General features: G+C 44.0%; 1 protein-coding gene across 1 annotated transcript in view; it reads left to right on the top strand.

Moving 5' to 3' along the window:
* Positions 1 to 3,534: 3,534 nt before the first annotated feature.
* Positions 3,535 to 13,857, top strand: part of RALGPS1 (Ral GEF with PH domain and SH3 binding motif 1) — a gene marked incomplete at its 3' end in the record, with an annotated part of 77,959 nt that continues 67,636 nt past the window's right edge. Inside the window, exons 1-3 of the mRNA XM_084272414.1 lie at positions 3,535 to 3,555; positions 11,125 to 11,241; positions 12,802 to 12,909. Coding sequence (XP_084128540.1) covers positions 11,185 to 11,241; positions 12,802 to 12,909 — 165 coding nt within the window. The 5' untranslated portion in view covers positions 3,535 to 3,555; positions 11,125 to 11,184. The remainder of the gene's footprint in view (positions 3,556 to 11,124; positions 11,242 to 12,801; positions 12,910 to 13,857) is intronic.

Genomic DNA, 13,857 nt, shown 5'->3' with positions numbered 1-13,857 from the left:
TTTAATGATTTTAATTCTTCAGCCATTAGGGAGGGGATGTACCCCCGTTCCATAGGGTGCATTTGGCTTTGATGTGGACATTGGAGTTGCGAGCATCAGTATTCACAAGCAGATCTCCAATCTATGTTTTTATAGTTCCTTCCCAAACTGAATCTTTCTGCTTCAGAAAGAAAGCTCACAGACGTTTAGTTGGGATGTCTGAAGATGTTTAAACTGCTCTGGGTTTGATAGTCATCAAAGACGCGTGGTAACTAGGAGGCTGGAAAGAGCTCCTAAGGGTGCTGACACCATCAGGCTTTCGTCCTCTTGCGTACCAAGCTTCGATCAGTCCGGCGGACGGGAGGGCAGCCCCGCCACCGCTCCACGGAGCAGCCGCGACCCCGCAGCGCCGCTCGCACAGCCGAGCGCTGCTCTGGGACGCGCTCACCAAGACGCGCTTTGACGCGCGGCCTCACGCACGGTACCGACTGTAAGCGCCAGGGCCCTCCCGCCCGTGGCCAGCGTGAGCGGGCAGGGCGGTGCGAGTGTCGGCACCTACAAGGGTGCTCAAGAAGCGCTCAGGCCCCGCCGAGCTGACCCGGGAGAAGCGGTTCTGTCGCTCCCAGAGGACTCGCACCTGCGGCCGCTCGGGCCCGAGGGGCGCTGAGCTGCCTTAGGCGCAGCCCTGCTGCAGCCGGTGACTTTCCGTCCCTTCGAGCGGGCCCGGCCTCGTCTCCTTGGAGAGGAGCGAAGGCAGGAGGGCGCCCAGTCTGCTGAGGGGCCGCTCCGCGTCCCAACCCGCCTCTTCCCGCAGGCTTCCCGGGGCGCCCGGGCGCGGCCAAGGACGGCGCGACGCACCTGCGGCTGGCAGCGGGTCCTGCGCAGTGGCCACGCGCTCGCGCGCTCCCGCCCCGCCCCGCGCCAATTGGTGGGCGCTCTCGAGCGGAGCGGTGGTTGGCCCGCGAGCCCGTCAGTCCGGCGCGCCCCATCCCCTTCCCTCCTCCCCCCCTCCTACCCGCCCCCCCCCCGGCCGGCCTGGGCCTCGGCTTCGGCCTCGTCCGTGCGGGCTGCTGTGGGGCGGTCTGCGGCGCTGAGGTGCCCGCCTGCTCCGGTGCCGGCGGGGCCCGGCGCCGAGAGCGCTCGTGCGCGGCGCTGGGGGCAGCCGGCCGCGGACAGGTGAGACGTGGGCGAGCCTGGCGGGACAGGTGGGACGCGACTGCGCTCGCCCCGGCTGCGCTGCCCCGCCCCGCCGGGCTGCGGGCCCGTCTACCGCAGCTCCCTGCCCGCCGTCACCGTCGTCTCCCTGTCCCTGCTTCGTGCGTGTGCCGCGGGCGGAGCTCTGCGGCGACGGGCCCGGTCAAGAGCCCATCCTCCGGGGGAGCGCCACCCGCCGCAAACCTGCGGCTCCCGGCCCTCCGGAGCGGCGGGCGAGCGCGGCGCCGGGTGCAGCCCGTCTCTGCCCGGGCCTCCGGCGCGGCCCGCGGGCAGGTGCGCGGGTGGGGGGCGGCGTGCGCGCCGCTTCACGCGGCCTCCTCCGTGAGGCCCCGCCGTGTGGGCACCGTTCCGTGCTCGGGCGCCGCTGGGCCCTGGCTGCGGCCAGACGGCGGGTCCCCGCGCTGCGAGCGCCCGCCTGGCCGCCGCGCGGCCTTGCGGTATTGGGCCCCGCCTCTCGGCCCGTTGCCCCCCGGCGATGCGCGGGCGGCTCCATCGCCTCCGCCGCCTGCGCCGTTCGTTCCCTGCCCCGGCACAGCTGGGCTGCCGTCAGCACCGCGGGCGCGGCCGCTCGCACGACACCGTCCGTGCAGGTATTTGCTTGGGCTCCCGAGGCTCGACGGACGCGTTGAACCCGGGGGTGCGAGGCCGGCAGACAGGGCGGGCTTCCCGAGGGGCGGCCGCTTGTGCGGCTTGTGGGCTGTTTGGACAGTGTGTGCCTGTCGCCGAGGTCGCTGCCGGTCACTTCACGTTTGGTTCTGGCTTCAGCAGCCATCGGCGCGCGCGGTTTTGCCTGCAGCGAGAAGGAGCAGTTGGAGCTCCCGCTGCGGAGCTGCAGCACGCCGCTTGCCTGTGGTCTGCTGTCCTGAGCTCAGGAACACGGACCGTGTGTAGCGTGGTCTCTGTTTTTACTGAGAAGGAATTAAAATCCGGGTTGGTCCGTGTTAGGGGGTGGAAAGGTGTTCCTGTCCTGAGAGACCTTGCAGCTGGATGTAGCAGTCTGTGCCTTCTGTGTCTGACAGACGCTTCTGAAGTCAGGTTTGTTTTCATGTTGGACGTTGACCCCGTGCCTAGTAATTACCCTTGTAACTTGTGTGAGGACAGGGGAGTGTGTAAGGACAGAGCTAAGCATGCGTGTTTATTAACGTCCATCCTGCACGGTGTAGCACCGGCTTGAAGAAAAATGCTAGAAAAACCTCTGTCTTTTAATCATGTTGTTTTATTAATTCCTTTGTTTATTTATCTCATTTTAGTGAGTGGGTCACATCTAGAGGTCAAGATGGGCAGTAGTTACGAACGTTGCTTTTTGTTCTATGTAGACTTTATTTCCAGGATCCTAGTGTATTTTGTAATCAAACATTACGTGTAGGTATAATAATATATTTGAAAGCATTGCTAGTGAGCACTGCATAAAGTGAAAGATACTTTAATTTATCACTTACACAAATGTAAAATATCTTTAAAGCAAATGTATGGGAAGCACAGTTTTTGCCAGACTGTGAGACTGAGAAACTTTTTCTTTAAAAAAAAAGTCTGCAGTGATTTATAACTTCATTGCAACAGCATGGGCTTTAATGTGGTTTGCATATCAGTTTCCGCATGTAAGTATTGTATTTTTGAGATTTTCTTCTCATTTGGTGTGTGATATGTCTTAAACGTTAGCTGTTATAAAAGTTGGTATAAGGTAGGAGAGAATGAAAGGGAAGGTCTATGTCTAAATATCATCAGAGCAAGTTATAACACAGGTTATTGATTACCAGCAGTAATTAGGTTTGTTGCTGGTTGTGTTTGGTAGAAGAACTCTGGCTTAATGTGCTGACACAGAGAAAAAAGAATGATTGTGTAGTGTCCAGTCTGCTTTGTTTAGTTAAGTTTTGAGGAAAACACAGTGAGAATGAGTAGGATTTACTCTTTGTAAATGTTAAACTCATGTCAGCTCGGACCTTGTGTTAGTTGAGGAGAGTGTGGAATAGTTACAGATACATATTTGGAGAATATTTAGTTATGCAATTTCTAATATGTTGCTCTTCCCTCTGTGATATATTCTGTAGTTCTTTCAAGTTTTGGAGTTTGTAATGTGCCAGTGAAAAGGCAACTGGAATGGGCAATGAGCCATTAAAACTGGGAGGGAGAGCTAAGAATAAAAATATTAGAGTGCATGTTTCAGGTAAGGCATGCATAGTTTGAGAGCAACTGAGCTCTGCTGTAAATGCCACCATAATCCTGTTTCCTGTTAATTTACAGGAATGTCATGCTTTTAAACAAGAGATAAGCCTGCTGGGTAGCCAGAGCTAGACCTGACAACGAACTGATGGAGGTGTGCAGCAAAATGGGTTGAGTGAGTGCAAACTACCTTATTCCACTGTAAGTATGCATCTGGAAATAGCAGCGTAGTGGCATGTTTTCCTGTTTTCACTTAAGTTTGATACCAGACATTACAGAAGAGTCTGTCTCTTCTCTTTAGAGAGCCTTAGAGTCACAATGGTATTGCACTGTGTAATACAGCAGATACCTATTTCTTCTGTGACTGTTCAGTTGAGGTTCCCCTGAAGTATAACTCTCCTAAAAGCATATCTTGTTGTTCTAACCTATGCAAGTGAACAGACTTGCTTGAAGGATAGTGGCTTTTGAGGGAGGGCTTATGCTGGAGAGAGAGCTGCAGGAAACTGAGGGATAAAGTACTGTCTATCCCTAAGTAAATTCTGTCCTTCAGGACTTAGGACAGTACAATGCCATCTAGCATTGTCTTCTGATTGACTTCGTATCAGCCATGTTGTGACACTTTCTCTGTATTTATTGCTCTTGTTTTTCTGAGGGATACTATAAAATGGGTTCTCAAGAGAAGGCACTGTCTTACATTGTAATTTTGTAATCGATCAAATATGAGTGCATAATCTTTTCTAATTTATGGGTACATATTGAAGGATTGAAGACATTTCGGAAACAGCCTGTAGTAACTTAAGAGTCACTGCTGCCTTGTGGAACCGTGAAGGCTTCCAAGTGTTCCAAAACGACCAGGATTTGGAGAGGAGAGTCACAGGTTTTTATGGTTCACACAGAATGAGATTCCAAGCGGCAGCAAAGGATACTGTGTTTCTTCTTACACGTTTTATTCTTCACTTAAGAAATGCAAATTTATTTCTCTTCCCTGTTCGTAATAGAACCTGTGAGATACTCCTGCTGACTTCTAACATTTGAATACAAAACCAGCTTATGGATGGAATGCTGGCAAATATTGCAAATGCTAGTCCTTACTAGTTCCTCTCCATAAGGAATCATTTATATACTATTTCAAAATATGTTTAATAATGTTTAGTGTGACAGGCATAATACCTTCTAATCTTGAGAACAGTACTAAATAGGAAACTAAATTAATTTAGCTGAGAAATGTCATTCAGAATGCAATGCTTGACTACAAATTAATACTTTATTTGGGTGATATTTTTGTTGGTTTCACAGTGAAAATGGAAAGGTCGGCTTGCAGAAGGAGAAAATACATTCCAGATGTCAGTAACTTACCATGACACAGATTTGATCTAACCTGGGGAGGAGTATCTGCAATATTGTGGTATGGGAGTGTCACATCAGGCAAGCTAAAGGGAGAGTGCAGGTCACTTTCCCATTTCCCAGCAAATCCATGTTCATATGACAAATTAACAGGCTCTTCACTGGTTCCCATTTTTCTTGTGGATGGGTAGTGTAGAGCCTGGGCTTTGCAGTGATGATTTCATCGTGTCAGTGCTGGTGGAACTTGCCAAGTATAGTTATGTACTATTATTAGTTCCTCTTCCTCAGGAAGAAAGTGATTATCGGCATTAAAGCTTTTGTTGATCTGTATCCTGTATTAATTAATAGATATGAGAACAAGAGAGGACTCTGGTGATAATCAATGATGTATTCTGTACTGTACATCATAAAAATTCCTCAGATTCTCATTTAATCTTACTTAGGGAGTTGTTCTGTGGTTTTTATGTAAATAAATAAATCCAATGTAAAGATTTCTGGACAAGGGTAAAAATCCACAGTCTGTGCAAAGCTTTTCAAACATTTTCTAATTATTAGAAATCTACACTGAATTTCATGTCTTAATTTTGTTATGTATCCAGCCTGATAGTCTTAGTAGAATGTCATTTTATTACCTTTCTCTTGCATATACTGGTAGTGCTGATCATATCATTACTTGACTAATTGATGCATTAATGCTGGTAGGAATAGCAGAATAGAGACAGCAGAGTACTTAATAGCTAATTTGTAGATCTAATAAGCAATAATTAGAATGAACTCAATTATCAGTGGATTTAGTAAAGGTATGGGGCATAACCAGGATAAAAGCAGCATCGCCTGTTCAAACCTGCTCTTCCACAGTTTTAGCAACTGTGGTTCCTGTGAGATATTTATTAATTTTGAGCCCTTTGGTTATGAGAATGGGTATAGAGCTCTTAAACTCTAAGACTGAAAACTTGTATTCATTGTGATTTTCAAAAATAGTAAGGGCTTATTTTTGTTCAAGTTAGAGAATGTCAGCTTCCTTTTATGGTGTAGCGATTGCCACAGGTTTCCTTGTATCCAGTTTGCCTACGACAGTAATGTTATTTTGAAAATCCAGGATTTGGATGTTGTAGGGCAGCCTGGCTATGAAATCTGTAGCAGTCTAGTCTAGCATGTGATTAGTCTAGTAGAGCATATAATAAAAGTATGACTGGAGCTTTGGATGTTGTTTCTAACGTACTGTTAGGTATGTGTAATTTAATCAGTTGTCTATTTGTAAGATGTAAAGAGTTTGGGACCTGGATTCTGAAGTTACTTCTGAAACTCATCATAGCCACTGCTTCTCCTCGTGACACAGCGCAGTCGAGTGTATACTAAAACTGAGACAGTTTTAGTAAGGTAAATCAACTTTGAATCTGCTTTTTGATGAGTTAGACTTGGTTCGTTGGCAGCTACTGAGTGGTGCTGCAAGAATCAGTTTTTCAGGCTCTTTGCTCAGGAATTGTGTGTTACTGAAGAATACTTACTGCCTTCTGTTACCTCATCTTGTGGCCAGCTAAATCTGGGGTTAACAGGTACTTAATCCACAGACCCTTAATGTTTATACTGGGTTTGCTTAAAATCCTATTTTAGTTTATTGAAGCTTGACAGGTGTAGTGATCCTCAGTCTGGGATACACTTAACTGGCTAGTTCTGCTCAACTTCTGTTACTTGTGGTGGTAATATAACTGGCTGGCAAAAATTGTGCTGAACTTTGGAGCTCTGTTTCCCTTTAGATGTATTCTCATTGGATCTTGGAATTTACGTACTCAATTCTTAAGATTATTTTTATTACATGTTCATTAACTGTAGTAAGAAGTTTATCAGAAAAGAATGTCCATGAAACTACTAAACTGTTCATGGCACGTTTTATCTATAGGTGGTACTGTTGCCTAAAGCATAAGGAAATGTATTAGGGACTTGCCAGTGAAATGGACACTGAAAATACACAGGATTGTTTTCGCTTAGGAGACTCTTTAGTCTTTTTAGTCTTATGTAGCCTAATTGGTTTTTTTTTTTATTAAACTGTTAGTAGGCAATTATAATTGAATTGGCTTTTGAATTGTCTAGAACTTTCCATGTTATGCAAAAAGCCACCGAGACCTAATGTTGAATTATTTCAGAAGGACTTTTGAAATTAAGAGCTTTTTCACGTAAAGCATTGTGAGTATTGAGGCCATTCAATTGTTTAGTCTCATATGTGTGTTTGTACATGCATTGTATGTCATCAGAGGGCTCAGAATGGCATACAACAGGTTTTTATTTTCTGAAGGCACCGGGGTTCATCTGGATCATTTCTGCCCTTACTGTGGGACATGTGGTTCTTTTTTTCCTCCACTTTGTAGAAGTTCTGTGTGAGTGGATGAGAAGTGGGGTTTGAGAAGTGACACTTGACTGGGCGGAGGCATTCAGGAAAGTGAAGATACGATGTGGTGTTAGAATGTACTAAACTTTTGGGAGGGGGTGCTGTCAGGAACACAGTAGTTGTACCCCACTGTTAGTTGGTGCTTCTGAAGCTCGTGCATTAGCTTCTTTCCAGGTTAGCAAGTATTTTCTTGGTACCCCGCAGCTGCTGCCTTGAAAGATTTAAAGAAATTCTCCTTCAGAAATCCTTCCAGACTGTCATTCTCTTATCACTGCAATGACAAAACAGCTGTAAGCTGCTTAGACTTGGAAGGATTTTGAAAATTTACTTTTTTTTCTGGTTTTAATATTAAAAGTGATGATGCTAAACAAAAGCAACTTAGTGATGTGGAGAAGGTGTGTAGACAGATACAAGAGAGCAAGAAACACGTGATTTTAAATAATGCTAATTGCCTTTTTCTGTTTATTTAACAATAACACAAAAAGATGGGACTTTTCTAGCCCTTTTATGAGCCTCTGGGCTGAAGCTGGATGTGATGTAGGTGGTGATATAATTTTCACATCTGTGGCTAAGTGCAAGCACAATAGCACAAGTATAACCACATTATTGTTTCATCCTGGTTTTGTAATACAGCTCCATTTTCCTCTTCTAGTACGTTAGCTGTGCTAACATATTCTCATTTGTACTCTACACCCACAGCATCTGAATATGACTTCGTTCATGGTTCGTCAAGGAAAGAAACATTCTCATGGTGAACATCTGGAGAAATAGTTTCACAATGAAGAAAGGGGGAAACGAGTGCAGTGATTAAAAAACAATTCAGTATTGGATATGGAGCTCTATATGGTCTGTTGTAAATGTGTCCTTAGGTTGTGGCAATTGCCAGTAGGGTGGCAAAGTATGTTGTTGATCTTGCTGGAAGTAGAAAGCAAGATCCTTTCAGTATTCTTCATTCTCTTGGTCAATGACAGCTAACCATTCTGATGTTTGATACCAAATTCTGGAAGACCTGTCCTCTCAAGAGCAGGTGAGGATACTGGGTTTGTCGGTTTTGGAGAAAAGGGGGCTCAGGGGTGACCTCATTGTCCTCTACAGCTTCCTGAGGAGAAGGACCTGGAAGAGGGAGCTGCTGAGCTCTTCTCCCTGGGATCCCTGAATGTGTGGGAGTGGTTCCAGTGTTGAGTCAAGGGAGGTTCAGACCAGATACTATGATGTGTTACTTTACCAAGAAGGTGTCAAACACTGGAGCAGGCATGACCTAATCATGCTGACCTAGTTCACTGATGTCTTACCTTCTGCAAGCAATGGTCAGGTCCAGGAAGAGGCTTCCTAAAGAGATTGTCAATGCCTCAAGGCTGTCAGTGTTCCAGAGGTTTTTGCACAGTGCCCTTAATACCATGCTTTAACTTTTGGTTAGTGACTAGATAATCATTGTAGCTACCTTCCAACTTGAGCTATTCTGTTTTAAATTTATTTAAAAACCCCAAAACAAACACCCAAAGAACCCCAAAACAACTGGCAATTTTTGTTGGTTCAAACCAAGTTTAGCAGTGCCCAAACAGGGCCCTAGTGGGCTTTAATTATTTTTTCATAGATGTTGTACTTGGAGAAACCTATGCACATAGGAGAAAATGGTGCATTTTTAATGCTTGTGTTGTATTTTAAAAGGAACCCAAAATGTTTCTGAATGAAAGTATTTAACCTTGCAAGTTGTTTTTTTCTGTGTACTGTAAAGGCAGAAGTATGTTAGTGCTTTTAGTTTCAGATATTAAAGCACTTCTGTCTCTCTTTGGTTTAGTGAACATTAAAACTTGGAACAAAACTGAGCTTGGACAGGATACAAGATCACATCTGGGATTTTTCTTTCCCCTTTTGGAGCATTTTTGAGCCCCCGCACATTAGAAAGCCTGGTCGGAACGGCGGGGAGGGAGGAGATGAGAATGCTTTTGTGGTCTTGATGTAAATGCCACGTTTTAAAGAAATTACATCATGAAAATTGCTTTCCACTTCAGCATCTCCAAGGGCTGTTAACAGGAGCAACTCCAGACCTGGAAATGCTTTGCAGTCTGTTAGTGCTCAAAATAGAAGTTAATTTTATCGGGACATGAGATAAAGGAAATTGCTTCTTGACCAGTTTGACTGAGGAGATGCTGGCCTTGTTTGAAGTGCAGTTATTGATTTGTTTCTCTTCCCGTGAGGTCGTGGGCAGAGTTGTTGTTTGTCATGGACCCATGTAGGGATGACAGGTGTGGTGGAGGCCTCATCTTTCCCAGGAAGTAAAATAAGAGGTTATTTCTATTCTCAGCTGTCTTCTTTTCCAGCATTTTTCTGTTTGTGTGATTGGTCTGTTGTGGGGAAGGGTGAGGACACAAAGGGAGAAGTGGTAGTATTCCTACCTGCATATTTGAGCAGCTGTTGATTTGGCTAGAAGAGTACCTGTACAGGGGTTTGTGGCAGTGGCTACCGTGGGGAGTGATGAAACAACCAAACCATGCTGTCTGTTTCCTCAATTTTGGGTGAATCGGAGCTTGAGCTGGCTGTAATTCTCTAAGCAGTTCTTGGGGTTTGTGTGAGCACATGCTTGCACGTGTGCAGACACACACATGAGTACTTCTGCTCTTAGTATGTATTTGCATGTTGTATCTGAAAATTCTTATTAGTGTTATCCTCAAAACGGGGTTGTTATCCATGTGCGAGACACCAGTATGCACACAGAGCAGAGGTGTTGGATATATTCCGTGTCTGTGCAGAGATGGGTGCTGGGTGGTCGTTCCACACAGCTAGCACACCACACACAGACTTTACAGCATATTTACCTTGTTACAGGATTAGAAAAACCCACCTAAATTTACACTAATAGGTTAGTAATTACTGCATCATCTACTGTTGGTCAAGCATATTCAAATTAGCATGCATGCTTAGTGAAGGTATGAGGGGGTAATTTGAATAGGCCTTGAATTGGGTGGGTGGTCGAGATCTCCCTCTGCCGGCTTTACCTTTCCCCTGGCTGCTGCCGATTTGTGTTGACTTGAGGCCTCTCTGGCAATGCTTGGGGCTCTGACACCTGCTGGGGTGGGATGTTTCCTCTTTATCTCTTCTCCAAGGATACCTTTTAGCAAAGCATGCTTCTTATCAGTCCTTCTGCCCTTCTTCAAGAGCGGAGTTGTTAGCAAAGCAGGTTAGTCTGTTTAGCCTTAAATTAAACAGTGCCTGAGCACCAACCCAAACATATTTCTGTCCTTGCAAAGTGGCAAAATTCTACTTCATAGACCTCAGTAGTAGCATGCTTAAAGTGTGTGTAAACTTTCTGCAATGTTGCCAGTCCTTCACACAGTAGTCTGTGAAATGGGGCTGTGTCGTGTCTGTATAGTAAAGCCTGTTCCTAGCAGCTGGTTTAGGTTTAATAATTAGAAATAGTGAGGTAGTTCAGTCTTCATCCCATGGGCATTATACTTATTTAATCTGGGAGGAAAAGTTCTTTTGATGACACAGGTGCTTGGATTCAGCAGTCACTTCTGCACAGTTGTGCAGGTCTGAACTGTGTTAGCTTTTGTTTGTGCCCATCTCAACAAGCTTTCACTTAAGGTTTCATTTGGATTCTCAGACCTGAGTGTTGCAAAGCATCATTCACCTGACAAAGTGGGAGGCAGATCCTGTATCAAGAGCTTCTCTATAAGGACTGTTAGCAATGGATCATGTCAAACATTAACTCAGGCTTGTAAACATCCATGGCTGTCTCCTTGTTCACTTAATCAGACTTTTCTTTGTAGAGACTGTTAATGTCTTCCTATAAGAGAGTTTACAATGTTAGTCTAAAGTTTTGTCTGTCACTGGGTAAATGATGATGGGGATAAGGACTTGGTGTGGCTTTAGCAATCTTCAGTTATGCTCCTTCATAGCTGGTACCTGAAAGAGAAAAGAGAATGTAGATCCTAATATCATCTTGTTTCTGAAGTTTTCTCTGAGAAAGAACAGTGAAATCTCTTGTATATACATTTTTAAAAATATTACTTACTTAAACACATAAATTTGCTTTGCAGGATTTCTGTTTTCATCATGTTGTCTCACAAGTGCTGGACGAGCTGAAACTAGGGGAGAGCATGTATAAGAGGAATGACCTCATGGCCAATGTGATGGTCACCTCTGCCACTCCAGAGGTACAGTTCCTTGTTTTTTATTAGATCCTGTATCAAAATGGAAATTTTGCCTTGTTTCAGCTTTTGGAGAAGCCCTTTCCACTACCAGTCCATTTCAGTCTGTTTTCTTTCAAATGGTGTAGTATTTGACAACAGAGCAATTTTAGGACATTCCATGGTTCTGAGTGTCCACAGCCTGTTTTTGAATTGGTGGTGATGGAGATTACTCATTTGATTAGTTTTAAGTAGCATTTTTGACCTGTAACTCTGTAACTTACAACAGCCATTTATATTTACATATAAAGGGAGCCAGTCAGAAATGCTCCACTTGAATTTTTCTTTAATTTACTAGTATGAATGTGCTCTGTAAGATTTTGTTCATTTTTTACCTTCTGGGTCCTTTGGAGACCAGGAAGCTGTTTTTAAAATCTATTTAGTTCCACGCTGAGCTGCTGTGCACAGCTAACAATCTCTGCCTGTAGGTCCAGGACAGTCACCTGAGGACTGCTTGGGAGTTAGATCCCCTACTGAGTTTCCCTGGAATTTTTTTACTTACAGTATTTTATCATAATACTATGTGAAAGTCAGCTACAGTAAAGCTTCCTCAGTAAAGCATGTGTTTTAAATGTGTGATAAGAAGTACTTTTTGCTTTTTAAAAAGGTAACTTTTTGATTAAAGTCTTCTCTGGTTGAAAAAATTCTAGTGAAGAGCTGTGTCAAGCTAGTTTTTCTCTTGTACTGGGACTTTTTGCACACACAACTTGATCCTGTCAAAGCAGCTGTCCTGATGTTCAAATCAGCTCTGAGCTGATGTTTAAAAAACATCGGGGGGGGGGGGGGAATAATCACACCACCCTCTAGCTTGCCACAGAGTCTGAGTTGAGAACTGCATGTCTGAGTCAGGATGCCAAAGCATTTTGTGTTGGCACCAACATTCTTTTAGCTAACAAATAACTTCAGTGAGATAAGGGCTTAAGGCTTTTATGTGTGTGTATTTTTATTCAGGATGTAGTGATAAGAAATAGAAAAATAATGCTGCTGTTGTTAAAATCACCCTATTCCTGAAGAAAGGAAAGTGAGCCCCAAGAGCCCAAAAGGAAGGCAAGCCACCAATTTTTAAGGGAAGTCACAGTACTAAAGTCCCTTGCAGCTAGCAGCGGGTTAGATTTCAGGACACAGCAGTTTTTCCTTTTTTACAGCATAATGGGTAGAACAGCATGGTTCAGATCCACCCATTTTTACTTTGCATATCTAATATAAGTTTTTCCATTAAATTTGAATCTTCAAAATCCCAGCCTGTTCCCTTTGTGTGACAGCTCTTTTATCTAGTCTATAATTTTAAAAATGATTTTCTAAAGCTGGAAATTTCATAGAGCTAAAGTTGTATATGACTAGTTTTTGCAGAAGTTGGCTGGTAACATTTGTGAACCATGCTAAACAAAACTTCACAATTCAGTGCCTGAAGCTTTTCGAAGTTTATTTGTATTCTTGTAATTTCTTAATATTTTTACACATTACTCTTCTGAATTTGACATGAAATGCATCATTCTGCAGATAAGCCTACTATTTTTTCTTTTCTAGGGTAGCAGCAGCTCAGATTCTCTGGAAGGGAGAAGTTCAGACTATGCCAATAAAAGCTACGATGCAGTTGTGTTTGATGTTTTGAAAGTAACTCCTGAGGAGTTTGCTGTAAGTAGAAATGCTATTTTTGCATTTAAGTTTGTATAATATTCAGGGTTTGCAGGTTATTAAAAATGCATAAAACTCTTTTCTTAAAAGATTTTGTATTAAACGAACTTCCAATGCTCTTGAAAGCAAATTTTTAATTTTTTAAACTTTAACAAAATAAACATGTCTTGGATCCTAGTGCTGACCTGACACACCGTATTTGTGTTTGTGTAAAGCCCTTTGAATTTTTTCTAGTGTTCTAGAAGACCCTATTGTAGTTTTAAAGACATGTTGGTTATCCCCAGTCTGTTGGGGTTTTTTAACTGAAAACATGAATATTCATCTTTCCTGCTGAAACATCAGTTTCTCAGACAAAGCAGCTTCTTAAAAGCAGGGAAGAAGTTTGTAGAGAGGAAACAATTTGCATTCCTTAATAACAATATTTCAGAATTAAACTGAAAGCAGAACTGCAGCTTTGGCCAAAGTCCAGGCTGAGAGGAGACCTTATTGCTGTCTACAACTACCCGCAGGGGAGTTGCAGAGATGTTGGGGTCGGTCTCTTCTCTTGGGTCAAGAGGAGAAGAGGAAATGGCTTCAAATTGCAACTGGAGAGATTTCAGTTAGCTATCAGGAAGAATTTCTATACTGGAAGGGTTGTCAGGCATTGGAATTAGGCTGCCCAGGGAGGTGGTGGAGTTGCCATCCCTGGAGGTATTTAAAAGGCATGTAGATGAAGTCTTTAAGGACATGATCTAGAGGTGGACTAGTCAGGGTTAGGCTGTGGATGGAGTTGATGGGGTCTCTTCCAACCCAGGTGATTCTGTGATTCAAAACTGTAGCAGTCTGTTTCTGATAAATTGAAATAGTTCAGTTGGGAAGAATGAAAAGACCCACAGGTCTTCTGCTGGTTTGGGTGTAGTGTAATGAAAGGACCAGCAGGGGTGTTTTGCTGGGGGAAGGTTGAAAGAT

The sequence above is a fragment of the Gallinula chloropus genome (genome assembly GCF_964237585.1).
Source record: "Gallinula chloropus genome assembly, chromosome: 18".
NCBI classification, from domain to species: Eukaryota; Metazoa; Chordata; class Aves; order Gruiformes; family Rallidae; genus Gallinula; species Gallinula chloropus.
This window is presented reverse-complemented; position numbering and strand designations above follow the sequence as displayed.